The sequence below is a fragment of the Haliaeetus leucocephalus genome, unplaced genomic scaffold, assembly GCF_000737465.1.
Source record: "Haliaeetus leucocephalus isolate CR32 unplaced genomic scaffold, Haliaeetus_leucocephalus-4.0 Scaffold773, whole genome shotgun sequence".
Taxonomy (NCBI): Eukaryota; Metazoa; Chordata; class Aves; order Accipitriformes; family Accipitridae; genus Haliaeetus; species Haliaeetus leucocephalus.
The window spans coordinates 481,330-507,453 of NW_010973209.1; the positions used below are offsets into that span (position 1 = coordinate 481,330).

Genomic DNA, 26,124 nt, shown 5'->3' on the forward strand with positions numbered 1-26,124 from the left:
GGGGGTTGCATAGAGGCAGAGGGGGATTTTTGCCTCTTGGGAAATTGTGTTGAATTTTGTTTCTTTTCCCTTACCACCTTAACAAAGAGAGTGAGGGGTCTGTGCTTAAAACCCTAGGTCAGCAGGACCACAAGGCTGACTTAGTGGCTTCTTGCTAACGAGCAGCACAGTTCACAGATGCTCCCCAGCTGAGCATCTTTGGGTGAGATGCTTAACCTCACTTGCTTTTCCCAGCCAGAAAAATCCAGGGTGCAAGTGCGGTGCAAAACTTATCACCCCTTGCAAATTCAAACAAGGTGACAACTTGCTCGTGTATTCAAAGCAGGGATGGTCCTGCAGAGCTGGCTGTGGATTTATGCCCAGAAAAGGGGATTTATGTTGTTTAGACATTTTTCCTTTGTGTTCAGAGCTGTTTACTGACAAACATTGGGAGGTATTAAAAATAAATGTCGGCTGAAGACCAAGATCTAGTATCTCTATCTGAGGATGAAGGAAGCCATAGGAGATATACTAGAGCAGTTCTCTCCCCAGGGAGAAAAAAAAAAAATCACACTTTCTCTCTATTGTTTGTTTTTAAGGCAGAATAAGTTGATTTTCACCAGTGACGGGGTCCCAAGTCGCCCTGAGGATGACATTGAGCTCAAGTTCTGCCTTTTCACACCACGAAGTATCTCAGTCCTGGGGCTTTACACATCCCATTCCTTTACCCACCTTCCCCCCTAGGCAGAAGCGAGGTGCAAGGGGCTCCTTGCTCGGATGTCCCACTCCGGAGGACTCCAAGCTTCGGTGCCAAAACATCTGCTGCCTTTTCATAGTTAGTGAAGAGCTTTGGGATCTTTTGGAAGGGAAACAAATCCCCCCTGCCAATCAATCACAGCCATTAAGCGGAAGGAAGCCCCACTGAGCACTGCTGAATCCTGTTTGCTTGTCACAGTGGTAGGGAAAAAGCCTTGTGTGATGTTAAGATGTCAAGGGAACTTAAGAAATGAGAAACCCAAAATGCTTGAATTTTTCATGCCTTTTTTTTTCTTCCCCCCAAAAGTCCCTTTTATGTGAAAGCATAACCTGAAAAAAATGTGCCATTAGTTTTGATAGTAAAGTCCATCATGAAAAGAGTCACAAAGCACTTTGCAGAAAAGGAGAAATCCCGATGGTCAGGCAACAGGAAGGGTGACAAGACGCTTGGCCTTGGGATGGGTGAGAAGGAAAGAAGAGGGCTGTGGGCACATTTGCCACTACAGGGGCCAGCAAAAACCCTGCACTAACGAGACGGCTCCAAAGACGAGAGAAGGATGGCGGCTATTTGGTGGAGAAAAGCAATCCAGCATTGTTTTGGCCAGGGAGAGCCACGTACCCAGAAGGTGGAAGCAGCCGAGAGGAAGGAGAAAACCTAGATGGGAGCCTTCAGGACTGCTCCATTGTAGAGGGGATCAGCCCAGGGTGGGTTCAGGGATGATGTGAAAGTCCCTGTTGCTGAGGGTCAGGCTAGATGCCCCGTCTTTGGAGCAGAAATTTTGCCAGGCTCTTGCCACCATCTGGTTCCTTGGCCAAAGGTGGTTGTTTTGCCTTTGACTCTACCAGTAAGACCCACGTGGGATGTTTGCCCAGGTCCCTCCCCAGATTGTCACACACTTTGTTTTCCTCCTAACTGTAAATATGAAAACAGGGCTATTTGTATCTTTGACATTAATTGACTTCTCAAATTAATAACTCTTCTGTGTAACTAGAAACGCAATTATTGCTTTGTTGTGCTGATAGCAGATATCCAGCCGGAAGGAATCGTTCCTACCAGCAAACTCGATTGTACTAATTAAGCCGTACGAGCCTAACAGGAGGCGGGTCATAGTAACCTGTCCCCGGAGGTGCCTCCTCTGTTATTATCAACTGACGCTGTTGCAAAAACAGAACTGATTGCACGCCTGTGCGTGCACGCTCATAACTTCAAGGCAGGAGTGATGAGCGGCTGATTGCAGTGGTGGAACGGGGGCGTACCTGGTTGCTGTGAAATGTCTCAGCGCTGGCTCAGACATGGGCCCTCCTGGCCAAGAGCTGGAGCCAGGAGGCTGAGCATGATGCTCTCTCTTCTCCCAAAATGTGATGATAATCCACCCCGCTTTCCATACCCATATTTTTGTCTGCTTAGACCGAGAAACCTTTGAGAGAAGGGGGGCTCCTAATGCTAGCAGCCCTCAGACCCATACCCAAAAGCCCACGGCAGCGACTCTGCTCGGTGCAGAGCCATCTGCTGATCTTCTGCAGCGAACAATACTGACTAAATGCAACACAGTGAGCAATGAGCCTCGCTGCTGCAGGGTACAGCCTTGTCCAACCCTGCAGTATCTTGATGACTAGTGATCAAGGGTGGGTTGGGACTGCCTCAGTATAGGGGTGCAGGCGAGGAGCCCCAAGCACTGCCTTCTGCCCACCTACTGCAGTTGCAAGTGATGCAATTTCTCCTCCTGTGATGGCCTCATCAGTGCCAAACTGAGCCCCTCAACTGCTCGTGCCCTGCCCTGAGCTCACTGGAGCACTGATTGAAGATCCCAGGTGGTAGCGACGACCCTACCCACTCAAGGAGAATGTCCCACTCAAGGAGAGCCCATCCCCTATGTCCTCCCACATCTCCAGCTCAGGCATCTCTGCTCTGGCCCCTTCTGAGCTCTGCTCCACGCTGCTAGGGTTAGAGAGGCTTCTGGCAGTTGCTTAAGGGTTACATGGAGATGGCAATGGAGTTGTATTGTTCAAATCATAAAAGAGTATGCAAAAAAAAAAAAAGGAAATTTCCCATAATAGACTTTTCACTTGGCATGCTTTGCTCGTTATGTCCCCAAACAGATGGCTCCACCAGCTCGCTGCCAGGCCTCTTAATCCACTCCAAAGCACCAGTGAATCTCTGACCAAGGACTTGCTGCATGCAGCAAAACGTAGCAGACGGCCTAACGCAGAGGCAATTGGAGCCTCTCAACATGTAACAACATCATCAAGGCAGGAGCAGCATCGGGAAGCCATTGGAGCGGGGATGCTGGGAAAAGGACCACGCCACAGCAGGTCACTGCTGCTCTGCAGGGATCAGGGGCTGTGTCTGGCTCCAGCCACTGCATCCCCCGCCTGGAGGACAGCAGAGGCCGTGGGGATGAGCTAGCACAACCGCCAAGCAGCGATAAACATGGGAGCAAGTGAAATAGCCACCAGAAACTGCAGCCAGAGCTGCTGAGCGCTCTTGGGTCACCTGGAGGAAATAACTTTGCACAGTGGGGAACACGAGAAGCTCTCAACAGAGGGCTGGAGTGAGATGTGGGGTGCTGGCGAGCGAGGCGGCCGCCTTACCTGTACTGGGTGACGGCAGGGTTGGCCTTGGCAGAGCAGTGGAACTTCACAGTGTTATCCTCTAGGACTGGCTGCGGCTCCACGGACAAGTTCACCAAGGGCGGGTCTGCAAAGAGATAGAGACAAGCCCATGAGCGACCCGAAGACACGGCGCAGCATCCCCTTGCCCGCTGCCTGCCAGGCTTCTGAGTCCGGAAAGCAAAATTTGGTCATAAGAAAACATGGCAAAAGCCCTGAGACTCCTTGATGCTGTGATATAATGTTTAGGGCTTTGTAAGACAGGCTCGTGTCATGCACGCTGCACTTGTCTTGGAAGGCTTCAGTAAATAAGACAGAAAGGGGAGCCATGCACACCATTTGATGTAGCATTTCACTTCAAAAATGTTAATGCAGGCTCTGATTCCCGTTTAAGGAAATAAACTTGCCTGCTTTGAAAAGCTCCCATTTAATATCTTGCTGTGTAATGATGATCTTTTGTCTATCCGCTAACTTAGAAGTGGCATTTCTGCTCTTTCATCAGCCTAATCATCTCTGCCAAGTCCTTATTGGTGTCACAGGCCTTTTGGTTCTTCCAACTGGTGCTCGGTTTCTTTTCTTCTTTTTACATGATAAGCATCTAAATGCTTTAGCAGCAAACAAAATTTAGGAGAGAACCGACGAAAGCAAAGGAGAAGAGAAAAGGGTGCAATGTTTGGATGGGGAATAAGAATACCCAGAGTTGTTTTAATTTTTCATGACGTCTGAGAACGGGTGTTAGACCTCCAGCTTTAGGTTTTAAGGATGGGACCTCATTTGAGGGAAAAAGCAGAAAGAAATGGCTTTGTGGAGAGGTTTTCTAGGTGTCTGAAGAACTAGCTGTCCTGTTGCAGACTGTGTTGGGGCTGCAGAGAGGAGCTGAGGCCAGCTCATTGATCCAGCTGAGGGGCTCTCCTGCCCTTGAGGTGATAGTCTGACGCAGCGTATGCAAAAATATATCCTAAAATAGGACATGTTATGTGCTCACCTCCACCTGCTGCCCCTCTCCCCTTCCTAAATATCTTGGCAACGTCCTTCCTAGCTGGAGAATGGGGAAAGGCTGCAGTTGAGCAGCCACCCTCCCGCCCAGCGCCCAAGCATCTCTGCTGACCTGAGGGAAGTGAAGCTGGTTGGTACCCACTGGCCCAGGGGACCTCCCTTAGCATCCCATGCGGGTGGGCATCCTGGAGCCCAGCGCCTGAGAATGGGGTCAGCCTCACAGGGCTTGGAGGAGGTATGATGCTTGATGTACTGCTCAGATGCTGTGAAGCCACGGCTCTAATGCAAGCCCAAGGAGTGTCGTTGTGTTTAATTAGGGATGAAAGCTTCCCTGATGGCTTCTCCCTCCACCAGCTTCATCTACCATACACAAGTCAGGGTCCTGCTAGAGAGACATGCCCCTGTGGCAACCGCTCAACACCTTTGCTGGAGGGTACGGGCTCTAACTGGGCATACTGATGAGAGAACAGCTCGAGTGCCACCCCTCTTCTGGGTACCACTCTGCAAAGGTAATGGCAACGGGTGAAACCTCACACGTATGAGGAGCTGAGGAGGAAAAAGCAATGCTGTCTGCAAAGGCACGGGATGGGTTGGCACTGGCAGAGCTGCAGGGGAGGCGAGGAAAGCAGAAAGCCTGTCCGTGTGCCGAGAGAGCAGGACAGCATCCAAAGCAGCCCTGCGGTATTCCAGCCTGCGAGGTGCAGGGTGGGTTGGGATCATCCTTGCAGCAAAGCCACCAGCTGGGGATGAAAGAGGAGTCTCCCAGGTGGCCTCGGCAGTGATTTTGGCTGGGCGGCAGCCTGGGCGATACAGGAGAGGGGAAGGTGGCTGGCCGGCGGCGTGCTGCAGTCCCCCGGCGTGCTGCAGTGCCTCCTCCTCCGCCACGTCCCCACCTCATTAGGCCCTGTGATATTTACCCAGCCAGAGCCCCGCTTTGTTGCAAGCAAAGCCACCTGCCTTCTTGATAGGAAATTATGACGGGGAAATTATAGGTATTTTCAATTTACCCTAATTTCATTTTAAAATGTGCAATTCAAATGACAATAAAGATGGGCGCAGTTGGGAATATAAATGAGCTTCCCTAACATAACAGCCCAGAGATATATAGTGGGCTCCTAATTCATTTGCAGGCATCCTGACACTTCCCTATTGTTATACAACAACAGCTAATCACCTTCCTTTGTTAAGTATGAATCACACTTCTCTTTAGTAGCTTCCCCATTGTTTGATGGTTTAGTAGCTGTGCCTACGATTTACAGAGGAGCCTCTTTGTATTAAAATGAGCCCGGCTCCCTCCTGCACTCAAAATAAAAAAAAAATGGAGATTAAAAAGAAAAAAAAAAAGAGCAAAGGAAATGAATTAAAGTCTTTGATCTTGCCTTTCACAAATGGGATTGGGCTTTCTAATATTGCAGCAGCTTCCCCGCGAGGCGGCGGGTGCCGCGGATAGCGTGGGTTTGTGTGTGCGAGTGTGTTTTTGGGTATTTTAAAGAAAAAAAAAAACAGAAGACACAAATTGTAACTCATCAGAATGTAATTCTACTCGGTTACAATTATAATTCCTGCCTGGCTTCTTGTAATTAATTTGAATGATGGAATCAGATAGAGCCAGCCTACAGGCGGCTGGGAGGAGAGCGTGCATGCAAATGCTCGTGTGCCCAGATACCGCGTAACCCTGCGAGCACGCTCGCACCAGGGGACCAGCGTCGCTCCTTGCCGGCCGTGCAGTCAGTGAGGCACCTGAGCAAACCCCTCAGCTCCCACTAGTTTAAATTAGCACCTGGGAAATGATCGCTGGGGTCACCGGGTGAGCTCCCCAGGCGGCAGGCACCATGCTGGCTTTTGCACTGCCAGGTGCAGATCCCTCGCCATGCTCCTCTCCCCTCCGGACCCCCAAACAAGCCCTTCCAAACCTCTACCCTGAATCCAAAAGCAGCCTGTGGGCCAAATGAGGAGGAACGAGGAGCTGGAAGCAGACTAAGATGCCTCTTCAGCTCTGGACTTTCACACACCCCGGTGGGAAGCACAAAGGGGAATCAAACACTCCAGTGCTACAAGGATAAACACAGTAGGAGACCCTCCGACAGTGATGTGGCTCTCATTTTGCTCATCACCCTGGTCCACAGACCCTCCGTTTTTCTTCTCCTACTCCCACCTCCTGCAAGAAACACAGATGCGGTCAAATCCCTTCTTGCCATGAAAAAAAAAAAGGTGTAAAAATGAGCAACTGCACGTGTGTGTGCGGAGGCTTGGAGCAAATGGCTTTGGATAAGCAATAACCCTGCTCCTCCCCATCCCGGCACGCTGGATGTGCATTTCCATAGAGCCACTGGGCTCTGGCAGTATAAATAGTTTATGGCATATCAAACTATTAAACATGATTTTAATCCCACTTGTGATGTTCTGCACATAACTCACAGGAGGCTGACTTTGATGTGGCTGGTGGAACGGAAATCACATTGAACAGATGTTCCAGCTGGAGTTGCTTAGCGTTTCCATTACAGACCCTGCTCTGGGTTTTTTTTTTTTAGTTCCTCTTTCCCCCCCCCCTTTTTGGGGGGGAGGGGAGGGTTTTATGACTCAGCTATTTCATTGCTGCTAAGATGGTCAGGCAGTGCCTGCATGAGATTGATGGGAGCCAAACTTCAACTTTGCATCAGCTGAAAGAAGATATTCTCTCTCACCATGCGCATACACCCTGCATAGGAAATAACCCCCAGCCTGGTGTTTCTCTGCTGCGTGTGAGCATTTTTGATGTTCTTTTGAGTTGCAAAAGAAAATGAAAGCAGTAGGAGTGATTTAGCAGGCTGTGGCTTCCTGGGAGGGATTATTTTTGGTTCCCTGGGATTATTTTGCAAGGCCATCTCTTTCAAACCGTGCAGCTGGGCAATGCTTGCTATGGTATGAACAGTGGAGGTGGAGATGTGCAGGCTCCAGGGTGAAATGCGGCAGGTTGTGCCAGGCTGAGGAAAGCTCACCAGCCAACAACTGCTGCCTCCTTCCTTATTCTTGCAGAAACCACTTCTTTTTTTCCTCCCAAAGTGCTGCTTCTCTGCTAGATGTTGGACGAAGACCCATGGGAAGGACCTCCTTTCATCGCTGGGGTGGTGCAGAGGGGTATGCGGTCTACCTTGCCTTTGCAGCCACTCTCACCCAGGACAATTCCCCAGGAATGGCCCAGATAACTTTTGCTCAAGAAAAGTACCTTTAGCTCTTCGCAAAGTGAAAACAGCCAATTGCCAACAGCCAATTACAGGTTGGGAGGGAAACCTCATGGACTGGGCAGCAGCTAGAGCAGGCTCTTGCATCCAAGAGGGGACGAAATCCACCCCACCACAGGCTGGTTAATGCATCTTGGTATTTTTCTATCCCTCCATCACCCATCCAGCACTGCAAAATTGATATCCTCATTAGACCCCATTAAGAACAACATACTTTTAATAGCTGGATAGGATATTATTATTATTACTTTCACAGCATGGAGTATTTAATGGCTTGGAGTGGAAATTGGTGTTCTTTATTGGGTCTTTCTCTTTTCAAAGCGGATTCCATCAGGCTCAGGGATTCAGCTCACGTCTCCTGCCCTACACTGTACAGCACAGTGTAATGATGTCTCTGGCTTTGCGTTGTTTGTGAGAATGCGTGTGCGTCTCCAGCTATTGTAACTGTTTGCCGGCTGTGAAATAACCTATGCTATTATCTCATTTTATCTGGCCGGTTCTGTCAGGACATGCTATCCAGAGACCCAAGAGCCTGTTAATCTTCCAGCAGCAAAAGCTGGAAGTCTTAAATGGTGAATTTTCTGCTGTGCTTGAGTTTGTTCAGCCAGTTTTAATTGGACTCTGGAAAGCAGCTGGCATGATAATATTGAACACCCTGCATTTGCAAATTGTTGGTAAATACAGCTGCAGGAATTGTGCGTGCAAATGAAGCCCGGCTGGAGGGAGGTCAGGATGAGCCCAAGAGCAACAGCTATTGCAGAGGAGGAGGGAAGAGATCTGTGAAACGTGAATTTTTGAGGAAAGAAGATTTTGCTTCATGGATTTACAGTAAAGGGTAAATGATATGGCTCTCGACACACACCTGTCCCCAGCAGATGGTGATTGACGCTAGCTGTATTTCACGGGAGGGAGACTTCCCACCGATTAGGTGTCTAACATGCTATCTCAGTGGAGAACAATACAAAAACCTTACTGTTGTACAGCCTGTAAGACTGGAAACATGTGCTTTTGTACCAGAAATCTTAATGGGCCTTATCTCTGCTACTGGCCGTGTCCAGAGATGCTGCTTGCTCAGCCAAAACCATTTGGGATCCATCCCTGCTCCAAAGACCCCAGAGGGCCTAGATCAGGGCACACAGTCAGGCCACGTGCAATGGCCACCAGCCACCCAGAGCACGGCAGCTGGTGCTGCTTTTGCTCAAAACCATGGACACAAGGCACAAAAGCTGGGAAGCAGCCTGTCCCTGTGGGTGCTCGTGTCCATCTGGTGCCCCAGGGAGCTCAGGGGAGATGCGATCTCCTGTCTCTGACTTCACTGTATCAATGTACCAGTAAACCCCAGTAAAGGGAAACCCTCAAATCCCAGCATCCTGCTCCCAACTGGAGTCAGACCCATGTGGGCAGCCCTGGGGCGGCGATAGAGAGACCAGGGAGGCTGAGATCACATAGTACCCAGAGGTAGCTCAGCTGGCCGTGTACTCACGCTGGATATCAATGGTGACGGAGGTCTCCTTCCCACTGGGAATGGCTTTGTTGGTGGCGCGGCAGACGATGCTCTCCCCATTCTCAATGTCGGAGGGGGCGATGAAAAGGGTGCTCATGATACTCTCCCTCTTGCCGTCCCGGAGAAGTGTCTGTGGGAGGAGAAACAGAGATGAGAAAAGGCAGTTTCCTATAGGAGAGGGGCTGCTTCCCTGGCCGAGGGTTGTGGCAGGCTCTGCACACGCACAGCTAGCCCTCGCTCGTACGAGTTTCGCAGCCAAGCAGCGCTCTCTGCTATAACAGTTCCTCTGGCTGGAATCTGCCAAGAAGCCTTAGGGGAATAGCATAGACAAATTTCACTGCACTTCCCTGGGAATTGGCACTTAACTCCCATCTGCTTCCCTCCAGCCTTGCTGTGCCTGGGACTCCAGCGAGATACATGTCGCCCACTGTCCCAGGAAAGAGTGAGCCGGGGCGCAGATAGGGCAACCAGCTTCCTGAACCTGCTGTCACCTTCTTGCACCTATGCCAGGTGAGTGCAAAAAGCTGCCTAGGCCACTTTACATAGCAATGAGTGGTGATGCTGGCTGCCAGCAGCACGGGACTGATCCTGGCCATGGGTCCCTGGCTGCTGTGCAGTGGTCCAGCCCAGCCCATGGTAAATCATCACCACTCTGGCTTGCCTCGTGCTGGTGATCACTGTGATGGGGATCAGAGGATGCCGGAGATCCAAAACCTGAAGCCTGGTACAGCAGTGGTTAACCAGCTCTATCTGCTCAGCCTTGGCACCTTGTTTCTTTCCTGGACTTATCTGACTTTTCCAGCCGTGGTGCCCTGCCATGCCTTTATCAGTGAGCCCTGCCTTATCAGACTCCTAATCCTCCTGCACGTTCTTACAGACTGTGGTCACATCACCTTGTAGCCCTGTCTTTGGCAAACTAAACCGATCGAGCCCTTGGAGACTGTTAAGGTGTTGCATGGTTTTCAATCTTTTAATCATTCTCTGGGCTTTCCTCTGACCTCTCTCCGGTTTATCAACATCATCCAGGGACCAGAAATGCCAGAAACACAGCTTTTCGCAGCTGTTGATAACAGTGGTAAATGCCCACGGATGCACCCATCACTTAACTATGTATTTTGGACCCTGCCAGGCAGTTTTTCTCTCCCAGGCTGTATCCTTCAAGTTTCCTCCTCACAATGTAAGACAAGTGCTTTATTGAATTATAAACATATGGCAGCAAGGCTAATGCTTTCACCACCTGGGTTCATCGTGACACAGTGTTCATGCATACAGGTTTGCGCCTCTCAGGTATGCTAGACAAGGAACGGTGCTGAGAAATTGTCACCATTATCAGCCCAGAAGCTGGAGAGAAGTAGGACCAAGACCTATTAGTATGTGATCATCAGGGCCTGAGTGCACCGACAGTACTTAATTTCCCTGACGAACCTCATCTGGGGACTCTACCCAAGAGCTCTTCACCCATAGGCCCAGGAGCTGTATTTAAACTCTGGCTCTAGCTTAAGCCCTGCTTTAGGTGTGGTGATGTAGACTAGATTTCCTGGCTTGACTTCAGAGCTGCCTCAGCACTATGGACTTTCTGGATATTGCTGCACTGTGGTTGACCCTTCTGTGACCACCAAACCTGCTCTGCTCCTCTTGTTCTGTGCCCTTGGTGGTAAGGATGCTGCCCTGTGCTTGCTTTATTGTCGCCTTTTGTGCCCTTCCTTTGTGGAACAGCCACGCTTTTGGTGCTGAGGTTGTGGTGAGCCCTAAGCCTGGGCAGGACCTCCCCCCTGCAGTGCCCCTGAGCTTTGGGTTAGCCTCCAAATCCTGCAGGATCCTGTAATATCCCCTGCGGCTATAGGGATCATTCCCTGTCCCCTTCGATAGGGATCAGGGAAAGCATAAGGGTTTTCAGTCAGCTGTGGCTATTCTGTACTGCCTGGCTGTGATTGCAGGAGGGCTGCATATTAATCAGTTGGTGGCTTGGAAATTCAGAGAAGCAAAGAAATTCTGACTCTGTATAAATGGTTTCAGGCAATCAGTAACCTGAGCAGGGTTTTTTGGTTTACTGGAATATCTGGATCAAATGAAATTTGGGTTGGGTTTTAGTTTTCTTGAAAAAGCAGAAAGAAGAGAATTGAGGAATGATATTAAAGGGAGCTTCAAAAGAGAAAGGTTTCTCAGATGCCAAAAATCAAAACCTCCCATTCCAAAAATGTCTAAAATTGGCCATTAGGTTTTTCTGAAGGCTGTTTTTCTTTCTTTAATATGACAAGGTTAAGACAGCCACAAAAATGATCAAGTCTGGATTTCCTGTGTGTGTGTGGGGACTGTGGTGCTTCAGGTGACAAGTGCTGATGCAGCTGGTGCTGGCTGACCACCCCTGCCCTGGAGCATTGCTTTTCCCTGTTTGTGGCAGGGATGTGTTTGTGGAAGGGCCTCATGGAAACCTCCAGTAAGTCAGGAGAAACTGAAGGTCAGCCTCAAAATGAGGTTCTCCTGACCCCAGGAGGAGGGGATGATGTTTCCCCCATGCAGAACAGGACTCTGCTCCCAGATCATACCTGACAGCAGCTTAAAATGCCATAGAAATCTCTGTACTGCATGTGAGATGGAGCTGCAGCCTGAAAAGCTTTTTTTGTTGGAAATATTTTAAAGAAAGATAAAGGGCATTCTTCCTTCTCTGCTACCTACTACTTGTGGGCCTGAAAGGGAAAGGGCTTAAATGTTGGCTCCCCAGGGCCAGGTCTGAGCAGTCTGCAGTGGAGAGGAAGGCTTGGGGTGAATGGGATAAGTTATAAACAACTGCATGTCAATGGTCTGAATTTTAATTAATTCCACTTGATTTGAGAGAAGGAGAGGTCAGTTCTCTCTGGCTTTAATTAGTGCTGCCTCTTGCATTGCATGCAGGGAGATGGGCAATTTCCCCCTCTGTTTACACCCATTGGCTACAAGGAAGCAGCTCAGCTTTAACTGAGGTATCAGTGTGCTCTGCAGACTGACAGGGAGGAGAGGAGGGTGTTTTGGCTCCTCTGCTTTTCCAAGCAGATCAGGATGTTGCTGGAATGAGGCTGGATGGAGGCTTCACAGTGGTAGCAGAGGGTGAAATGTTTATTAAAAGATCTTCAGGAGCTTGAGAGGAATGCCGTTGACTCCTGACTTTGAAGTTTGCTTGCATTACAAATGGCTGCAAACTGACCCATTTTATGTCTTAAATTTTGTTCTTTAGAAATTTTCATCAGAAATGTCAAGTGTTGCTGAATCTTTAGCACTTACCAGACATCAGGCATCTATAAACAGGAGAACATGCGGGTACCCATTCTGAGTACACTGTTGATTGCTCTTTGATGTTTTCCTTTATGACCCAATAAAGGCTTTCAATTTAAATTAAAAAATGCCAACAACCCCGACAATTTTTCATGGAAAATTGCAGTTGGAGGAGGGGACATATGTCACTGCAACCACCTTTTTGATTCAGAGGTTCTGCTACAGCCAAGGCCAGGTCAGTGTTGGCTGTGTGGTGCTGTACACAATATTAACACCACAGCTAGGTGGGATTTTGGGGGGAGAAGTGGGCATGCCAGGCAATTATAAGCTGTGAGAGGGTACAAAAAGCCAGACAAATTCAGACCAGAGCCCTTTTTGGCGTCAGTCTGTGGTTGCTCGCTTGCATCCTCCTGACTGTTTTCCTCCCAGCCTCTCCATGGGGAAGGCTGCATGGGGCAATGTAGGGTGAGAGTCTCAGCTCTGCAGAGCTGAAGGTGCTGTCCTAGATGGTTTGGGGCTGTGTGAAGAGCAGTGTCAGGCCTGGTACACCTTTCTGAAGCAAGGGAAGAGCACAGCCTTTGTCCCCAGCCCCATCCTGCCTCACCTTGGAGTACGTGGCTCCATTGATGACTTCTCCTTTCCGCATCCAGATGATGGAGGCTGCTGGCTTGGCATTGTCTGCGTGGCAGGTCAAGTTGAGTGGGTCTCCTGCTCTCAGGCTGATGATGGGCCCCCCCATAATGACAGGATCATCTGGAGGAACTGGAAGGAAATAGCACAGAGGAGACAATGTCATTTGCTAGCATTAAACCAACCTTTCTGGAGTTACCTGTGGGGTCTGGGCTGCCAGGACTGGACTGTCACCTCGCAAACCTCTGCAGCTGGCTTTGACAGCATGCAACCCCATCTCACCACACTGTAGCTGGCTTGCCTTTTTGCAGCTTGCGTGAAAGCTGCGCCCCAGATTTGAACTACAACAGCAGAAACTGGCTGAAGTTTTAGAGGGGACACAGGCCAGGTGGCTGCCTGAGCTTTGCAGTAATATGAAGGATTAAGCCTGTGGTAGAGAAATCCACCAAGGGCTACTAAATATTCAGAAACACCTCTGGCCCAGGATGTCCCTGAGGTGCAAACTGTGGGAGGATGGTAAGTATCTGAAAGAAATATCCTGGCTTGCTGGCCCTACTCTTCTATTCTTCCCCAGGCAACTATAACTGCTGCTGCTGGACTCAGGATATGGGGCTTGGAGGGGCTTTGGTCTGACCCCTGTTCCTCTGACTGCAAATGAGAAGGTAGGTGAGGGTGATTTGGAGGAGAAGGGCAGGGGAGCTGGGTTTGGACTGTTACCCATTGCACTCGGGGGGGAACAGCTTACTATGGGCTTCAGGTGTGTTGTTTCCAGATGCCTGCCTTTGAAGAGGGCTCCCTTGCCAGCCCTCTGTCATGGAGGGATGCAGGAACCCCTGAGCACTCCCTTGCTCTGCTTTGATTTCCCTGTTGCTTTCACTCATCATCTGTGCTGCTGTCTTACTGCACAAAAGGTTGTGAAACTCCTCTCATTTGGTCAGACTCCCTCTTGCTATGGTAAGTCTTTTAAGCATCTCCCTCTGTGAAAGCAGATTTTTGCCGGGGGTGTTGAGGAGACGTTTAAGATCTCAACCTTCCTTTGAGACCACCTCAGCCTGACAGCCTGTGTGAGGCTGCATCCTCATTACAGGACATGGTTTGCTGGTATCACACAGCCCCATGGCCTCTCTGTTTCTTGCATTGGGAAGTACTTCATGCCAGAGACAAGGAGGGATGGAAACAGGGAAGCAGGAGATGAAGGGCACCTGAGCATGGTCTCCTCTTCTGTTACTAGCACTTGAAGCCTGGCATCTCTAAACACCCCCAGCATGGTAAGAGATGGGAAATTCAGCTGGAGAGAGGGGCTGTCCTTTCATCCTGCAGAGAGGACCTTTCATCTCTCCTACCCTGATTGAGTTTGCTCTAGCCAAGCCCTGCTCTGAAGATGGAGAGGTCTGTACAGCTGTCAGTTTAGCTGTTCCCAGCCAGATCCTTTGGGAAACCAAATGCCTGTCTTGTTAGATAGATGTGTTGCCCACCCATCTCATGGCCTCTTTCAGGAGCTCTTGGGGCCCATGCAGCATTGGGAAGCCAGCAGGAATGTAGAGGACGCAGTGGAAAGGCATCCCTGTTGAAGCCCCTCCTGCGCAGCAGAAGAGCTCATGTTAGCAAAGGAGATAGGAAGAAATTGCTGCTTCACACCCAGCTCAGAAGCAGGTGGCAAAAACCTCCTACCCTTCAGCATCCTTACTGAGGGGATGCAGCTGGGGGAAACCTGCCAATTTTCCACCAAAGTGGAGCTGCTTTTGTTACAAGTCAGTGCTCTTTCCCCCTCCCTGAGCTGGCTGGCACCAGGCTCAGCCATGCAAAGCGAATGTCAAAGTTGGCCAAAGACCTCTCTGAAATCCCCAAGTATGTCTCTGCTTCTGCTCCTGAGCTGTCCCAGCATTTTAACTGGCCGAGAAACATTTAAAAACTCTTCGCTGGCTCCTCCAGTGCTGGGCAGAATTCAGGAGATGGAAAGGGATTATGTTCTCTGACAATTCAAAGGTGGCTGCCTGCATCAGTGCAGGATTTGTAGGCAAGGCAGATGTGCTGGTTGCACACAACGCTGGTCACACACACATCTGCCAAATGCTGTGAGTAATGGGATTTTTCAGCTCAGTGGGTGGAACCTAGGGACTGGGGAAAAAAGCTTTTCTACACGGATCCAAAATGTACATTTTTTTTTTCAGGCTACAAGAGTGAAAAAAATGTGAAAATCTGTGGTTTGGGTTAGTTGAAATGTGTCAGCTCCTGAAATAAGAAAATGTGGAAAATTCAGCTTCATTCTGATGCTATTTAACTATTAAGGAAGTATTTCTTTTCACTTAAAAAAAACCCCAAACCCAAACTACCACCTTTCATTGGATGAGTTTATACTGCTTTAAAAAACCCCAAACTGATATTTTTCAATAGGTTTTTTTTTCCCCCTCACTGAAGCTATTAATTGAATTTGACCTCAGCTTGTAAAATACTGGAAATCTATCTTGTGAAGCAGGGAAAAAACCAACCCACAAGCCTTTCTCTGAAGAGCATCTTGGAATTAAATGAAGGGACTTTTATGGTGGGATGTTTAATAATCCTGACTGATGTCCTGTAAATGGCTAGTCCCACTGGCTGACATCTGAAGACTCTTTTTTTTTTTTGCAGCCACTGGCTTAACATCACCCCCTCAAAGCAGTCCAGCCTGTGCCTTAGCTGCCCATGGCACCTAGGGGACAACCTAATGCAGACAAACATGGCACCACTTGTCTTCCCTGTGCCAGAAAACCTTGTTTTCTAATCCATGTTTTGCTCCTGTTTGTCTCTACTGGATTAGCAGCAAAACTTGGGGAGCTGTTTAAGGAGATAAGAGAAGAAGAGAGAATGGGTCCTGATTACATCTTCCCAAGTAAGCGGTTATGATCCCCCAGTTATTCATGTAGCCATGAATTGTTGATGGTCTCCAGGCTCACTAACCAGTGGATCTGGTTGGGGAGGAGAGGGTCTGATGAATAGGAATTAGTGATGTCTCTCAACAGCTCTAACTTCTGCAAAAAGAAGGATGGATGTATTCTTTCCCCACTCAAACTTGAGCCTGGGAAAGGAGGAGGAGGAAGAGAAGAATGAAAGATAAAAAGCGGAGAAGAAAGAAGGGAAAGCAAGAAGCTGGTAGCACAGAGCCATGATCCATTATTCATCCACTGTGCTCCCAGGATTGGTTATTATAAGGCACCACTACAGAATCCAGTCTCCTAATTTTTAATCACGTAGATGTAGAAATGTCAGCCTTTCTGATTAATATAGGGATATAAATAGGAAGAGTTGGTTGGGGTTGGGGGGGGGGGATTCCTGACAGCAAAGAAAATGGAATTAACCTTTACATGCCTGGAAAGTTTAAAAAGAGAATAAAAGAGAAGGGATCCATGATGGCTCAAGCCCACAGGAGTAGGAACAAGCCAGAGAGAAGGATGACATGCAGCTGCTTATGGAGTAGGAGTCCACACAGATTATCCCCAAATGGACATTGCCCTGAGACCTTCTAGGGTGGGAGGTGAAATGCCCCAGCAGAAGGTCTCCTGTTCCTCACAGTGCACTCGGGACCTCAGCTGGAGAACTGTTCTTTTCTTCACTGCAGACAGAACTTTCCAAAGAAACAATGACAAGCTTCTCCCCATCAAAACCCTGATTTTTCTGTCAAAATGCGGGGCTTGCTGAATATTTTTAAACCAGCCTTGGACAGGCATTAATCTTCTCCATAGCTGTGGGCTGCCTGGATGAGTAAGGACAGCTTGGGGTCTCTGCTCCTTGCCCTTTGGAGCGCTTTGGGAGAAGCATGTTTTATAACACATCAGCATAAAGAAATACAAATAAATGAGTGTTGCTCTTGGGCTGTGCATTCAGCAACTTCTTAAATTAGTTGGCTAGTTAGAGGCTTTCCTGCATACAGTCCTGCCCTGCAAGACTTAACTGTATGATTAATCAATGAGACCACGCAGAATTATTCAGCGTTGAACTAATACCCCAGGCTAACACTGCAGCTTTGGCTAAGGAATAACATAGATGTCTCTAAATGCTCGTGGCAGCTGGACAGTGTTGTGGCAAGCAGACAGAGCCTTAATTATTAGCAATATTTATTGAGATAACAGGATCCTCTAGGCAGGAGTCAGCTCCTGGAAGTGGAGAAAGCAAAAAAACCCTGCCAGCCACCAGCACTTGCTCCTAATTAATGCTGACTTTTTTTTTTTTTCTGTTGATGTGGCTGGTACCTCCTTGCTGTTGGGTTTGTGTAACAAGCCTCCTCTTCTTGGGACAGTATTAACAGATTCAACCTCAAATGCTCACTGGTGGGGAAGGGCCACCCAGCTGCTGGGCTGCAAAGACAGATACTGAGCAGCCCCTGAGGACTGCTCTGAGCCATGTATCTGCAAGTAATGTTCAGCTGACATGAGACTCAGCACAAGTGTCCCCTGAGGAACGAGATCCCTTGGGTAAGGCATCGCTGATGCATTGCTCATCATCTTCCCTACAGGGTCTGTGGCACTCAAGGGTCTGGGCTCATCTCAGATGCGTGTTAAGCAAATAACAGTGACCAGAAGATGCTTTTGGTGATCATGAACTGTTGCGAGGTGTTTCCTAGCTCCAAAAGCTGAATCTAAGCATAGACCACAAGCATCCCCAGCACTCTGCAGTGGATTGCTAAGAGAACTTGGTGGGCCAGCCACCTTCCAGCAAGACTGCGCTCTGCAAACACAAGGCCCCATGGAGATGATGAAGCTAAGCCAAACAAAGGTATGTTTGCTCCTGTATTTTGTCTCCACAGTAAGGAAAGCACAGGGAGCCCCAGGGAGACAGCCTGGAGGGATTCAGCTGGCTCAGCTCACCCTCTCATGCAGTGAGGATGGATCTGGAAGCTTTGCTCTGGTACAGCAAAGTGTTTGTGTATTCAGACGTTGCATTGCAGGCTTGTCAAAGGGCCATGTTTGCCTCTTGTAGACAAGTCAAGCTTATGAGGGCATCATAGTACACTTGCTCTGGGTGACTGTAACCAGGCGCTGCCCTGATCTGCATACAGCTGCTTGCTGCGTGGAAGTTTTTTGCAATACAAACCCTGCAAAGAGGGTTTTCCTTTGCAAATCTGATCTCTGCTCCTGGTGAGGTGCTTGTGAAAGAAGCAGGATTCAACCTGCAGCCTCCGTGGTCTCCTTACTTTCCCAGGAAGATCCTGTCCTGCTCCAAAAAGAAGCAGGTACTTGCCCTCTGCAAGTGGTTAACGCAGCAAGACTGGCGGGGTGTGACTTTGACAATAAGCTTGCTGTTAATGATGTTCAGCAAAATGACAAGTTAATTAGCTGCTCTATCATTCCTGTGCTCCACTTGGGACTGGCGTGTCCTCTGCTCTGCTTGATAACTGCAGGGAACTGCCTCCTCTTTGCAGCCAATGTCCGCTTTCCCTGCCAGCCTCTGTTTTGCAGAGGCCAGTGGTGTTGCTCTGCAAGATGCTCTTGAGATCCTGGGAGGGCTTTGGCCACACTCATGGATGTTGAACTCTGTTTGGTATAGGCATGGAGAAAGGCTGGGGAGCTGATCAAAGGAAAAGAGCAGCTTTCCTACCAGGTGAGATCAGAAGAGATTGCTTTGTCTAATTTGGCAAAATGAAGGCTGGGAAGACTATGGCTGGTTGCAGTGAAAGGACCGGGGGAAGGTCAGGAGAAGACAAGGGAAAAAGCAGGAAAATTTGGACACTGAGGAAGAAAGTAAGTTCTCTGTTTCATCAAGTATCTAGGATAGCTTCCCAGGAGGAGGAAAAGGGGCTAGAAAACAAAACTGCTTTTAGGATGGAGCTTGCTACACTGGATAAGAGAATCCCCTTACAGGGATTGTGTTTCTGGCAGTAGTTTTCCAGCAGACTGCCTAGGGTCTCCCTGTATTATCAGGCCTGAAGGCTACAAATTGTGAGGGCCTACACCACTGCAGAGCAGCTTACAGCTACATGAATGTTTAGCTTTTCATTTATCAGGACTTTACACATTTAGGATTCAGATTTCCAGCAGCTCTTCAGAGCTAGGAAGGATATAAACAGGCTCTTAGGTTTTGTCCAACACTTTGAAGGCTGAGATTTTGCTATGTCTGAATGCTGTCACGGGTTATGTTTTTCAGGACAGTGCTAACTGGAGACTTATGGCAAGTCTGTGGGGCTTGGTGACCTGCGCTCTGGAGGAAACCTAATCCTGGATTGCAATTGCACCTTCCCCTCAATCATCTTGACACGCATCCATTCTACCTCTCCCCTTCCCGACGCAATTAGGATTGCAGTCTCTTTGCAGATGAGGAGCTTTGGCAGGTAAGGAAAAAGGGATGATACTGAGCAAGTGGTCTGAGTTTGCAAATGGGGTCAGTCGCAGGGCTGAGAGTCCTGGCTCCAACTCGTAATATTCCCCTCTGCAAGCATGACTGACCAGATTTTCCTTTATGTCTGAAACCTGGAGACCGTTTCTGTCTGCAGGCTGCTCAGCAGGATGAGGCTCATTTCTTCTGCAAGGGAAACAAGCAGCGAAGCTGCCTGTGTCCTCCTTCCCTACATAAGGCAGGCTGAAAAAAATTCAGTCCACGTTGTGCACTGTCAATTTACAGAGGCCGCACTGGCTGTGGTGCCAACTCTGGCATTGCTTCAAAGCATACAGCCCCCCACCCGTGTGCTGCCAGCCTCTGGCCCTGCTAAGATTGGCGTGGGATGGAAGGCTGGTCGTTTGGAGGATGCCTGAGTGACTGGCACCCTTTCTGCATCTCTCCCATGCCAAGCCCTGGCAGGGTCACCCACCCTGGGAAGGGTGGCAATGGGATGGGGCTCTCGGATGGCAATCGCATGGTCCGTGCAATACAGACAAGTCTTAATGGACTGCCCCAGAGTCCTTGCTTGGCCAGGGATGGATAGAAAAAGGAGGGTGTCATGGCTAGAGGTCCTCTGTTGTTCCTCTGTGTCCAGCCTGCATCTACCGCAGCCCAATGCAGCTCTGCTGCCTCGTTCTTCTTGCTGACCCAAGGGAGCTGAGCCTGGACAGCCTGAAAAATGCAGGGCAGCTGCGGGTGCCCCTGGAAAGGTGCCTGGCTGCTGCTGAGTGAAGAAGGAGAGGAAACAGATGCAGGCGAACAGCGCAGCCTGGGGAAAACATGCTAAAAAATAAATCAAAAGAAACAAGGGGAGCAGGGAGAAAAATAGTGATGAAAGTTTAAATAGTGCATCTCTTTCTCGGTCCTATTTGTCTTGTGGCACTTCAGTGCGTGCGTGTCTGAGCAGGAGAGTGAGTGGGTGGGTTGCCAGCAATGATGTCTCCTCTCCATCCCAGGTGGACACAGCAATGCTGCCCTGGCAGCCAGGGGAGGGTGACAGCTCAGCACCCAAAGCAACCTGCATCCCTCCTGTCTGTCTGTCTCTGCAGCTGAGGTGAGCCATGGACCCCCCTCACAATAGGAAGCTCGTGGGAAACAAACTGCTAATATTTCCTAAAACTTTTTTTTCCCCTCCCCTCTAATGATTTATCTCTGTTTTCATCCAGCCCATGAAAGTCCCACATGTTCTAGATTTCTTTGGGTCAGCAGGTTGGATTTCTCCAGTGGAATGGTGTCCTGCTGGAGAATGCAGATTCCTCAAACCCAGAAAAGCTTTGCAGAGGTGGCTTCAGTTAATTGCAGCAAAACTCTGCCTGAACTTGCCAGCTCAGCTCCGCTTTCCTGTTCTCTGCTCAGGAGGGGCTGATCTTCCCCCACCAAATCCTCCAGGTCATGTGGAGGACTATCACTGTAATACTCTGCTTTTTCAAGCTGGGGGGTGTTGGTCCCAGTTTCTTTTCTAGAGAGTGTTTTCAATATCTGATTTTCATGTTGGATTGGAATTAAACTAGATTTCAAAGTTCTGAACTCCTTTGTGAGACACTGCTCTGGGCAGCATCCGTTTTTGGAGAAAACACAAGCAGACCTGACACAGGATAAGTGAGCATTTGTATTCTACTGAAAAGCCTTTCATATGAGGGGAAAAAAGTTTTGGCAAACAACTCCAAGCTTTAATAAACAGCCAGATGCTGTGCATGCAGGCAGACAGGTAGCTGGCCAGGTATTGATTGTTTACTTGAAATATTCTCTCTACAAAGAGTAAGAAACTTAAAATTTCCTCTTCTAGTTGAAAGGGAAATACAACCCCAGCAAATATATTGCATTTGCCAGTTCCTCATTTAATTCTCCCAATCAAGTTGGTGTTTGGATGGATCATGTCAACAGCTACTGCCAAGCCCTAATTTGGGTCCTGAAGTCTTTGGAGGGAGCTGTTTTGCTTTGTTTCTGTCTACAATAAGTTGCCCTCGCTCTCCTTAAACTGAAGGGCATTGCTGACGACTAAGAAGAGAGGCGGATGTGTGACCTGTGGCAATTGTGAGTAATGGCTCCACTTCTGCCTGTCAGGGGATGGAGGGAAGGTCAGGGTAAAGCTTCCTAGATGTGTGTCGGGAGGGATGGGAGAAAAAATTAACTGCCCAACTGGCCTTGCTACCACTGTAATCACATTGATGCAGGGAACTGTGCATGTATCGAAGAGGGGAAACTGAGGCACAAATGGGCTATGTGGTCTGCTGAACTGGAAGTGAAGTCATGCTGAATCCCAGGCTTTCCCAGCTGGATCAGCCCCTTGTCCCTGCTCCTGTGTGACCCCAGCTACCCTGCACTGAGACCTATGGCACTCCTGTGCTGGGAGCAGGGCAGGACCCCATCCTCTTCAGAGGGAGGGCAGGGGGCTGCGGTTTTGGCATCCCACACAGGCACGTGGGACTCTGCAGAAGCTGCAGCATCTTCAGCAATCCTACGCTGGGCTATGATTTAAGACACTTTTGGGGATGATGCTAAAACTAAACAGCATAGCCTTGTGTTCATCTCTCTCGGAGCCTCTAAGCACTGCTCAGCTTGTCAGCCAGCAGGCACAGAGAAGGAGCAGGGACCTGGCAGGTCAAGTTCCCAAGCCTGTGAACACCAGAAAAGAGCCATACTACAGAAAGGTCCTCCAAGCACATCTCTTTACTGGAGCCACAAACCACCTCCGACACCCTCCCACAAACAAATACAAAGGGCTAAAGCAAAAGGCTGTGGCAGAGCCTGTCTCCCCTCAACTGTAGGACATGCCTGAACCTTCTCCTGGAAGGGGGGATAGGCAGGAAAAAATCATCTAGCCAATGTAGGCCAGCACCCCCTGCCTCCTCCTCTTCCCCCTGCGTGCGTGGCTCCTGGGTGCAGACTGACAGATCAGAGAATGCAGGCAAAAAACAGAATTCATTATTTTTCCCATATGTCAGATAATTTCAAATTGTTCAAAAAAAAAAAAGATTATTACTGTTCACTTAAAAAAAGGGGGAAGAAAGTATGCTCTGGAGCAAACCCCATCAGGTGGCCCCCTCCTTCAGCCAGCTGCTGCTGGTGGGAGCTGCTCTTAGATCTCTTCTTCTGCAGGATGGGATGGGAGAAATCCTGCCTGCTCTGGTGAGGTTCAAAGGCCTGAGTTGTGTTGCCTGCTTCTCACCCGCATGCGGGGTGCTTGCCTATTACTGAGAGCAGGTCTCATCTGCAGAGCGCTGGGTCCCTGCTGTGCTCTGTGCAAATTTATGGCACTCAAGCAAATTGGAAATAAATGCCCGCTGTGAGCTCATCCTGGTGTGCTTGCTGGGCATGTGTCCCCAGTGCCTGGGTGCTGTTGGTCCTGTAGAAACCAGGAGGTACCACAAAAACTCTGTGATGCAGAGCACAGCTGGAAGAAGTGGGAGACTGGGACTCAGTTGTTAAAATTAGGGGCTTCATTATCTGGATCCATCCTGAGGCTGCAAATGCTTTGACCTTTGCTAACCAACACCTCTTCTGTTAATTAGCCACAGGTATGTACTATTCTAACAGCAAGTGCTGAGCCCTTACAGGGACAGGAGACCCAGCACAGCTGAATCCTGCATTTTCCTTTAGGTGGGTTTTGCTGGGAGGCTGGTGCACTAGCAAAACAATAAATGTGTAAGGTAATGAGCTAAAAGGGGAAGGACTCATCCCTCTGCTCTGGTATTGAGAGCAGGGAGGGCATCACCTCCCACTGCTCAGCACCAGGAAAAACTCCCCATCTTGGTCTGTGTCCAGGAAAGATGGTGGGTGGGAGATTCCCCAGGGATGGGCACAGCCCTTCCCCACTCCCTGCAGGGTGAGGAGAGCAAGGGAAGGTTTGTTTTTTGAGCCTTGCTGCATCTCCAGCCTCAATCCTCCAGGCTCCTGCCTGGTTTTCAGGGGAAGAAAAAAAAAAAAAAGGTGCTTGTGTTTCCAGCTCAGTACCTAATTTTCACTGTCGCGGCCCTGGTGCTGATGCAACTGCTGAGTCCCAGAGGCTCTCTGCACTCCCCTCTCTGGGTGGCATTTCTCAGCCTTGCCCAGCTGTGATTTGCAAGTACCTGGTTTCAGCTGGCTGAGCTGGCCTTGGATGACAGAGAGGAGCCCTGCCTGCTCCTACCAACACAGGGGCACTCTGTCACTTGATTGAGAAATCACAGGTGTGCCTTGTCATGCCTAGACTGCAATTTGAAGAGGTTTTTTTTCTACTTTGGTTTTGGGAGGATTGATTTTATTTTTTTTTTTAAAGGTGAAAGGATGATTTTTCTTTCCTCTTTTCCTTAAAGGCCACAGCTTTATCACATGCTCCCCTTTAAACCATGCCCACCCTGCAAAGCAGTTGGCTGTTACTGCTTTTCTCAACTCCAGCCCAGGGCTGGAGAAGGAGGCAGAAAGCCTGGATCTGGATGTTGGGATTTGTCACTGAGGGAGCTGGGAACAGGAATGGGGTAAGAAAAGACAAGACCTTAGGCCAAGCTGGGAAAAATCCCCCCTGCACTGCCCATGCCTAGGATGTGACCTGTTACTGCTGTTTCACAGATGCAGGATGCCTCTTTGTTTGTTCCTGTGGTTTCTCTGTCCCCAGCTGTTTGCATAGCAAGCTAATCAAACTGAGTGAAAGGATGAAGATGTTTCAGCCCTGTTAACTTCAGGTGACTAGGAAGGGTGGCATGCAGGATTTTAGGCTGTTGCGTGCACTGAGAAGGCAGCGCTGCCCATGCTGCTCTCCATGGACACGTTGGGTCAGACCCAACAGCTGCTGGGAAAGCTCCTATCTCACCTTTGCAGCTTGGCAGCAATGACAAGAAGATCGAGAGAAGCTTGGTTGACTCAACCATCTGTATTTGTGCACAGACACTTGCTCCCAAGCACTGAGCACCTGATTTCAGCACAGATTTGAGTTTGGAGGGATGGAGAGACTTCCAGGACCTTAAAGCGTGATTGTCTGATGGAGACGGGCTAATGTGGGATTGGATGAGGATGTGGGTTGTTGCCTACAGCTCATCTCTACACTGTGGCTGTTGGAAATGAAGTACAGCCATGTTGATCTGTCCCTTTCCAGTGCCTATCAGCACAGGCCACGGCAATATTCCTGTTTGCAGGTCAGTAATTGGAAGACCTTGGAGATCCCTCCCTCCTTCCTAGGTGGGAACGGGCTGTGCAACGAGTTGAGCAATGCTCTTTCCAGCCTTTGTCAGGGGAGATTCCTGCTCAGATCCCTGGCCGTGCTGCTGTGGAGGAATCCACGGCAGCTCATGCCAGGGAGACCCACTGGGGAGATGGAAATACGGCGCTTAGTGGTTGCCTTGCGGTAGCACCGAGACAAGGATGGTGCACGCAGGGGTAAGCTGGGAGCGGAGAGCTTTGATCTGGGTACCAGCCAAACCCTCCTGGGTGTAAGACGCCATCAGAAATATTAAATGAAGGCCTTAAAAAGAGACTAATCCCCTGGCATGTCCCAGATCTGTCAGTGGTATTCTTCATTCCCATCTCCCCAGTACTGCAGCCGTGCAAAGTAGCTGGACACAAAACCGCTGTGGCAACCAGCACTGGGGCTCTAGCAGGTTAGAAAACACTTCTTGCCTGACATGACTGGCCTGAGCCTCTTATTCTTACCCTGAATTTTCCTACAGCTGTGCCAGAGAAGGTCCTAACCCCACTCCCGCCTGCAGGACAGTAGGAATCCTATGGCATGCCATGCTAACTGGCTAAGTCAGCCCTGTTGCGGCTTTCCTTGTGCAAAAGTGTAATTGCAGCCAGACATCTTGCTCCATCAAACAAGACCCCACCCCCCCCCCGCTATATTTTAAGTAAGTGCTGTGTGCAGCATTTAAAAATAAAGCAAACTGACCCATGGATGATGTTACCTAGACAACAGGTCCCATGCGGGGTTTGCCGAATGCCAGGGATGTGTGTCCCTAAGTTGCAGAGGTCATGGGCTCTGCAGACCTTCCTTCAGCTGTGGCAGCAATAAGGGCCAAGCAAATCATTACAAATGAATCTGGCAACCATCAGATGGGGTTTGATCAATGCACTGTGATGCCTTATCTCTCTCTGATACTGGCCAGAGCTAGATGTTGCGAAGGAAACCAAAACCAGTCCTTCCAGGAGGGAGCACGATCAATCACGATGTTCCCAGCATTGACATGTGTCTGGATTCAGTCTAAATCTGGTTATCAGGCAGCGGCACAGTTCCATCGCATGCCGTATGGAAAGGTTCAGCCTCGCAGGCACAAACTTTGAATGCCCTTGTCTGCCATCCCGTTCCACAGCCCTGCCTGAGGTCATCCATCCTTTCATAAACTGCTAGCAGATACACTTTTTAAGATAAATTACCCAAGCCTTTAAACCTCTGTTCGGAGGGAATTCCCCTGGGCTGCCGTTTGCTCTCAGGTCCCCTCTTTGAAGGCATCCCCACAGAGCCAGGCCCACTAATAGACTGTGCCCCGATAGCCTGCAAATTGCATAGTAGTGGAAAAATTGGGTTGCAATGGCAGGAATCCTTCCTGGTGCCTGCTTAAAGCCATGACAGGAGGATCCTGAGAATAATGGCTTTGGTTTTGCTACGTCTTGGTGTTTTTGCAAGGGTTTTTCTCTGAGCAGAGCACAAAGGTACTGGTGTCACCCCACCCTTAGGTTCCCCAGGCTTCAGCCCTCTAAAAACAGTGACAACCTTAATAGAAATGGTTGGGTTTGTGGGAGAAGACCAGACGAAAGGAAGACAGCGAAGAGAAAAGGGACTGGAGAGCATGGGAAGAAAGAGCTAACAAAACAAGCTGAGCTAAAGCAACTGCAGAAGGGAGTAGAGTTGAGCTAATTACA

At 49.3% G+C, this 26,124-nt stretch overlaps 1 protein-coding gene across 2 annotated transcripts in view; it reads right to left on the reverse strand.

The window, feature by feature from the left end:
• KIRREL3 (kin of IRRE like 3 (Drosophila)) overlaps window positions 1-26,124 on the reverse strand; it is a 123,666-nt gene that overhangs the window by 45,143 nt on the left and 52,399 nt on the right. For both annotated transcript variants that reach the window (XM_010581374.1, XM_010581373.1), the window contains exons 4-6: window positions 12,920-13,077; window positions 9,046-9,196; window positions 3,328-3,433 (exon numbers count right to left, since the gene is read on the reverse strand). In XM_010581374.1, the coding sequence (XP_010579676.1) occupies window positions 3,328-3,433; window positions 9,046-9,196; window positions 12,920-13,077 (415 nt within the window). The remainder of the gene's footprint in view (window positions 1-3,327; window positions 3,434-9,045; window positions 9,197-12,919; window positions 13,078-26,124) is intronic.